We start from the raw sequence: 7115 nt of genomic DNA, 5'->3' as shown, positions 1-7115 counted from the left end.
ACTGCTCTTTGCCCCGCATCAGGCACAGGTGCCAGGAGGAATGTGTGAGGTCAGCGGTCCCACAAGGGCGGTACCTGGGCCTGGGCAGAGCCGCTTGGAGGCTCTGGCCTGGGAGGAGGACACTGCCCCTGTGGCATCCGGTTGCCTAAGGGCTGTGGACACAACCAACACAGCTCAGGCCGGAGGGCGTGGTGGGGAGAGGAGCCGGGGCAGCAGCAGAGCGGGGCTGCCCTGGGAAGGAGGAGGGAGGGGCATGGGCAATGGTCTGGAGGCTCCACAGGGCACAGAGGCTGGGACCAGCGTCCTGGGCTTCCTGGCAGGGCGGGGGCTGGGAACTGGCTTCCCTTGGGCCAGCGGGTGAGAGCAGGCAGTGGGGCCAGGGAGGAGGCAGATGACACGCCCCCTGGAGGGGACCCAGGGCAGGACTGTGACCTGTGAAGGCTGCGTTTGGACGGGAGGCGGAGGGGTCTCCGCCAGGAGAGAGAGTAACAGGGGAAACCAGAAACCGGGGATGATCAGACCCACCGGGATGGGGGATGGGCCTGCACGGAGATAAGATCACTGCGTACCCCGCAGGGCAGGAATTGGGAGGAGGGGGGCCTGGGTTTCCTCCCAAGACGCAGGGAGGCATGGGATGAGCAGTGGGAAGGGGGTGGGGACCAGCATGAGCGAAGGCAAAGAGGCAGCAGTGCAGGTCAGAGAGAAGGCCCAGGCTGGGGTAGCGGGTTCCCAAAGCAGCAAAGGAAGCCAGGGACGGAATGAGCGGGCCCTGCAGCCCCCCAGAGGAGTCCGCGCTTTATCTGTTGGGTGGCGGAAGCCCACACTGACCAGCATCCGGCCCCCTCAGCCCCCTGGACGTGCCCAAGGCCACGTCCTCCCTCCGGAGGCCTAAACCCCCTCGCACAGCCCTCGGCCTCAGTGGCCCTGGAAGGCTGCTCTATGGGGAGGCCCTGCTTGCTCCTCGGCTGCCCTTCCCCTACCCCGTGCGCCCCCTCTGCCCCCTCTCCAAACCTGCTCCAGCCCTGGCCTCCTCGCCCCTCAGCACCTGATGACGTGTAAGCTGGGCACGCAGGGCGTCTGGGAGCCCAAGGACGCCGTGCAGCGGCTGCAGCAGCTGGACGCTCAGGGCCGGGTGTGGAGCCAGAACCTGCTGCTGCAGGTCAGAGACGGCTGGCTCCAGCTGCTGGACATCGAGACCAAGGTCAGCCCTCCGTGCCCCTGCCGCAGGTCATCGCTAGCCCAGCTGTGGGAGAGCCAGCCCCGGGCGTCGGCTCCACCCTCCCTGCCCCAGACAGCAGCCGCCCTCCCATGGGCAGGGCCCAGGCCTAGGAAGAGACCGGGCACAGAGGCCAGGGGGCGGGGGAGTGGACACGCCAGTCCCAGGCCACTGCCGGGCTGGGGTGACCCCGGTCAGGAGCCCCCACGAGCCACCCAGGCTCTCGGTGACCTCACAGCCACCTTTCCACCTGGCACAGGAGGAGCTGGACTCCTACCGCCTGGACAGCATCCAGGCCATGGACGCGGTGCTCAACTCCTGCTCCTACAACTCCGTCCTGTCCATCACCGTGCAGGGGGCGGGCCCGCCGGGCGGCAGCATTCTGCTCTTCCAGTGCCCGGAAATGGGGGTGAGTGGCCGGGGTGGGGTCAAGAAGAGAGTGGGTGTGGGGCCCAACAACCATCACTCTCCCCAAACACACACACACACACACACACACATACACCCCTGCCCACCTGCTACTCCTCCAGGCAGAGCGGCTGCGGACCAGCCTGCAGAAGGCCCTGAAGGAGGAGCTGGAGGCAGCCTCTGCCCCACCCCCTGCAGGAGCGCAGAGCTCCCTCCAGCCCAGGTGAGAGCCCAGGAGCTTGCAGCCCCAGGAACCGGGGCCTGGAGCTGGGAGGGGCCAAGCTGGGGCCCAGGCTGGATGGGCTGGGGCCTGGCCCAGGAGACACTGGAGACTGTCCCTAGAGCCTGACCAGGGACCCGAGAGAGCTCAGAGGTGGGCACATGAGGCAGGGAGTTGGGGGGAGGCAGGGAAGGTTCCAGGGGGAGGCCTGGAGAGAAGTGGGGCCAGGGCCTCTGTCCCCAAAACACTGTCAAGCCTGTGTCCCCACCGTGTGCTCGGCAGACCCCGATTTGGAGTCCCTCACCCCGGCCAGGACAGATGGAGGGGGGCCCCTCTGGAAAGGCCACTCCCTAAGGAGCAGGCAGCCCCCCTGGAGTGGGGGCCCCCTCCAGAACAGCCCCCCTGGATGGCCCCGGAGCACAGTAAGTGTGGGGTGCGGGGACGGGGCGGGGGAGAGGTTTAGATTAAAGATCAGAGGCCATGCCCTCTTACATTGTAGGAGTGCCACCATCCCCACGGCCCCTGTCACGACACTCCAGTGCCAGAGAACCAAGCACCTTCGCTCTGCCTCCTCCAAGGCGCCCCCCGACCCCCGAGGACCCAGTGAGGGACCAGGTAACCGCAGACAGTCTGGGCCTGCCGAGCTCCTGAGCCTGGCAAAGGGGGACACCAACCCTTCCCCCCGAAACCAGGTTCCAGGGGGGCCAAGGCAGGCCTGGGGCTGAGGAGGGATGGGGTGTGCGGGGGGCTGGGGCAGGTTGGGGGTCCCAGGGGGCCCTGATTGCCCGCCCAAGGCCCAAGCTCTTTGTGTCCAGGAGGTGCTGAACCACATCCTGAGGGACATCGAGGTGTTCGTGCAACCGCTGATGAAGACCCAGGTCAACGCCAGTACGAAGAAGAAGAAGAAACAGGGGAAGAAAAAGAACACGGGCCCGGGGGGTGAGTGCTGAGGGCCAGGGGAGAGGGGTGGTGCCCCGGGATACCCTGTGACCCACGCCTTCTCCCCACCCCTCCCCCACAGGGAGGACACCGGCGCAGTACGTCGATTGCTTCCAGAAGTTCAAGTACAGCTTCATCCTCCTGGTATGTGGCTCCCACAAGTTCCCAGCCCTCCCTCACACCACTGCCCCCAGCACCCCCGTTCTGGGGCCTCACACGTGTCCCAGGCTTCTCCCCTGGAACCTCCCCTCCCCGCTCTCAGAACCTTGGGGTGTCCCAGGCTCCCAACCAAGGCCCGGGACACGCATGGGCCCTGGGGTCCCGGCGCAGGTGGGGTGGATGGAGGGTGGTGATGGTACCCTGTGTCCCCAGGAGAGGCTGGCCAACCATCTGCAGAATACCACTGCCCCCGAGCTGCTGCACAGGCTCTTCCGGACTCTGCACTTGGTGAGTTGGGGGAGGTCAGGGTGGCGAAGAAGTACAAGCTGCAGCGTAGACCAAGCAGAGGCCAGGGTGGCGGGCAGAGGGTCGAGGGAGGCTGTGGGATCTGCCCCTCACTCACCCCCACACATTTTCCTCGACCCCAACACACCACCCCACTGTGTACAGCGCCTTGGGCAGACCAGAGGGGCTGGGGGTGGAGCCAAGGACAGCGGGAGCTCTGAGGGCCGGAAGGAGCAGCAGGCCTGAGGCCTTGGGCACCCGCAGAGGCTACAGAAGACTCCGGCCCTGCCCCCTCCAGCTGGGCCTGCGGGAGCCTGGCTTCCTGACGTCACCCTCCTCCCTCTAGGTCCTGACGCAGTGCCCTGAGCGTGACCTCGCAGGCCAAGTGATCTCACCCCTCCTCACCCCCGAAGCCATCGACATGCTCAAGTTCTACCTAAGCCCGCCTGACAGTAACCTCTGGAAGAGCCTGGGCCCGGCCTGGACCACCAGCCGGTGAGGGAAGATGAGGCTGGGTGTGGGGCATAGGGCAGGGCATGGGGTGTGGCGAGCTCTACACTGTCACAGACCAGAGACATCTCAAAACAAAGCGGTGGCTCCGCATGGAGCTCCCAACTCTATGTTACACCAAGTACGAACAATGTATTTATATATATTTCAGAGAGGAAGGGAGAGGGAGAGAGGGATAGGAGCCATCAAAGATGAGAGAGAATCATGGATCGGCTGCCTCCTACACGCCCCCTACTGGGGATCGAGCCCACACCCGGGCATATGCCCTGACCAGGAATTAAGCTGTGACCTCCGGTTCATGGGTCAACGCTCAACCACTGAGCCCCGCCGCCAGGGCTGAAACGCTTCTATTTAAACCATCCCCTGCCATCACCCGCCTCGGAAGGAAAGGCATTATCTCAGGAAAAAAGAACAATTCTCCCAGGAATGTAGAGTTGGCAACCTTCTACCAAAACACTTTCTCACTTTTGTCAAGAACAAGGTGAAAACGTGTCTCAGTCGGGCCCAGAACTTCAGAATTACTGACATAAGAGTTGCTGCAAGTGTAACATCTGTAAGACTTGGCAACCAACTGGCCGAGGAGTTAAGATCAAACATGAGGTGCCTCATCCGTGTAACCCTGAGATGGGCAGTTGGACAACAAGGCCAAACCGATGAGAGCCGTGGGGAGTGGGGGGTAAATGCAGCCTGGATGTGCTGGGCTGGGGTATCAGTGACCATCCCACAGAGGCAGGGGGGCCCCTGGCCCTCAAGTGAGAGGTCCCACCTGGCTATGAGGGTGTGAGAACAGTCAGCACAGAAATGACAGCGCCACCTAGAGGCGAGCCCTCCACAGGCAGCCCTGGAACTCACCTTAGTGAGGAAGGTCGCTCTGTCCCAGAGAGAGAAGGGGAACTTCTGTATGTAAGTGGAGAAAGGAAAGAGGATTAAGGAGACAAAAAGATATTCCGGAGAGTTGAAAGAACAAACAAAAAAAGCAGAGGCATAAAAACCAAGAGAGAAGAGGGTTTTAGAACGAGAAACCACCAGGAAGTAAGCCACTTGCTCCGGCATCTTGCCTAGTGAGTTCTTTTCAACTCAGCCCCATTAGGGGGTGGTTGTCCAACTCACCCCACGACATCAAGTATAGTTCAATGTAGTCTATCTATTTAGCTGCGACAGAATGTACATAAGATGCGATTTACCATTTTAATGTTTTCAAGAGTATAATTCAGTGGCGCTAAATACTTAACAATGTTGGGCAACCATCACCACTATCCATTTCTAGAGCTTTTTCCGGGTCCCAAACAGAAACTCTGTACCCATCCAGCAAGTAACACAACTCTGTCCCGATGCCTCCCTCTCCCCAGCCCCCGGGAGCTCCTCCTACATTCTGGCTCTGTGTATCATTTTAAATACAAAACTAGGTCAGATATGCCCTGGAATGTTTTCTGATTTCTTACAATAACAAGAAGTTAGTGAATAAGTGAGTTGGAAGACAAAAAATACAGAAAATTGTCTAAAGAGGGTGTAAAAACCCTCAAAAGGGTTGAATTTCAGGCAAGTTATATTTAGGTGGCTTGATTTTACGCAAATTGACCCCAAGCTGTAAACAATGCTAAATGCTGTGGTTTGGAAGGACATGGGCCATATGAAGCCAGTGGACTTGGCAATCAGGAGATTTGGGGACTTTAGAAAAACTGGTAGCAATAGAGTAATGGCGGAGGTAAGGACCGGGTTGCAAGGAATAATGAAATGTAGGAAGGGCAGATAGACACATTCTCAAAAAAGTTGGTACAAAGAAGGGACTAGAATAACAGATTAAAAGCAGTAGTACCACAGTCAAGGGAAGGCCTGAGCATGCTTTTAAGGCAAAGAGAAGGGAAGGGACCGCTTTAAAAGATTCAGAAAATAAACAATTTATTTGTTCCCATTGAACACATATTCTTAGCTGCCGCCTATATACCCTCCACTGTCCTGGGGACAGCAGCTCCGGGGACAGGTGGGAGTCACGTGCAGCACATGTGAGAAGAGGGAACCCAGGCGGCCAAGTGCAGTGACAGTGCAGGAGGAAAAATCCACACTGCCCTGCCCCCACCTGAGGTCTGACCCCCAGTCGGTGTGATCGAGTGCCCTGTGTGTTCTCCTGGAGCTGATATTCTGAACTCCGTGGGCAGAGGCGAAGCTGGCCACAGATCCCTGCTCTGTGGGATCTGCTCGCGCCCAGCGCTTGCCCCTTCGCGGGTGTTCTGGGGCCTTTCGGCTGTGTGCGTGGGCATGGTCAGGGGTGGGGAACGTCCGGCCCTCGGGCCATCTAAGGCGCACAAAATCGTTTCGTCTGGCCCTGCTGAGGCATGAGAGGCGAGTTAATTAAATGTTGGGCCGGATACCGCAGGCTGGTTTTTAAGTTGATAACTGTGTGTGGCTCTCGAATGATGCTGTAAATGCCCAAATGGCCCTGGGCAGCAAGAAGGTTCCCCACCCCTGCCCTAGGAGGCCCCGAGGCTCGGTTCCGTCTCCTCCTCCGTCCCACGGCCTGGAGCGGAGTGGACTCAGCTTGGTTCTCTCCCCAGGGACAACTGGACAGGCCATGAGGTCCCACCCTACCAACCTACGTTCTATGATGGCTGGCAGCCTCCAGAACCTTCCAACCAGGTAAGGGGAGCTTAGCACGGAGCCCTACTCAAAGCCCTGCCTCTGGCTAGTTTCTGCCTTCTCAGTCCATGCCATGGTCACATGGCGACCGAGAACCCACATGTAGGTGTCAGGCAGGGGAGGGGCCGTGAGGCGGCTGTGTGGGAGTGGCTCTGTGGCCAGCTCCCTGCCTCCATGCTGCCCTCCCTCACTCTGCCCTCGCCCACTCTGTCCTGCCCCCACAGGCACCCTCAGGATACCAGGACCCTGCTTCCCTCCGGTGAGCCCGGGCTTAGGCAGGGCCGGACGGTTAAGGGAGGGTGAGAAGGGGCTGACCCTGTGGACCTGTGGGAGAGAAGTCCCCAACTGAGTCCTCAGAGATCAGCCACATCCCAGACCCTGCTGCCTGCAGACAACGCCCCCCAAGCCCCACTAACACTGCCCTGTCATTCAGCCCTGTGGAAACCCAACAGTGGCCTCCTGGCTCGGGTGGGAGACAGCTGGGCTCCGGGGCTGGGCCAGGGGCTCCATTTCCCCGGTCCTGGCTCCAGCACCCTCGGTGGGGAGGGGGAGTATCAGGTCGGGGAGCACCCCCTACTTGGTTCAAGTGGAGACACACACCATGGCCCTCCCTGCGGGGCCCCTAACCTTGTGCCCTTCACCCCAAGGCCCGTGCAGCCAGCCCTGAGAATGCAAGTCTTATTCGAGTTTGAAGCTAGGAACCCAAAGGAACTGACCGTGGCCCCGGGAGAGGTGGTGGAGGTG

The 7115-nt window shown here is 60.4% G+C and overlaps 1 protein-coding gene across 1 annotated transcript in view; it reads left to right on the top strand.

Moving 5' to 3' along the window:
• Positions 1-547: 547 nt before the first annotated feature.
• EPS8L3 (EPS8 like 3) overlaps positions 548-7115 on the top strand; it is an 8525-nt gene continuing 1957 nt past the window's right edge. Inside the window, exons 1-12 of the mRNA XM_015563413.1 lie at positions 548-1201; positions 1476-1625; positions 1747-1796; positions 2118-2266; positions 2344-2459; positions 2660-2783; positions 2866-2927; positions 3156-3230; positions 3574-3722; positions 6290-6371; positions 6596-6630; positions 7019-7112. Coding sequence (XP_015418899.1) covers positions 1049-1201; positions 1476-1625; positions 1747-1796; positions 2118-2266; positions 2344-2459; positions 2660-2783; positions 2866-2927; positions 3156-3230; positions 3574-3722; positions 6290-6371; positions 6596-6630; positions 7019-7112 — 1239 coding nt within the window. The 5' untranslated portion in view covers positions 548-1048. The remainder of the gene's footprint in view (positions 1202-1475; positions 1626-1746; positions 1797-2117; positions 2267-2343; positions 2460-2659; positions 2784-2865; positions 2928-3155; positions 3231-3573; positions 3723-6289; positions 6372-6595; positions 6631-7018; positions 7113-7115) is intronic.

Source organism: Myotis davidii, unplaced genomic scaffold (genome assembly GCF_000327345.1).
Source record: "Myotis davidii unplaced genomic scaffold, ASM32734v1 scaffold217, whole genome shotgun sequence".
NCBI lineage: Eukaryota > Metazoa > Chordata > Mammalia > Chiroptera > Vespertilionidae > Myotis > Myotis davidii.
The sequence above is the reverse complement of the archived record's forward strand: the minus strand, read 5'-3'. Positions and strand labels throughout refer to the sequence as shown.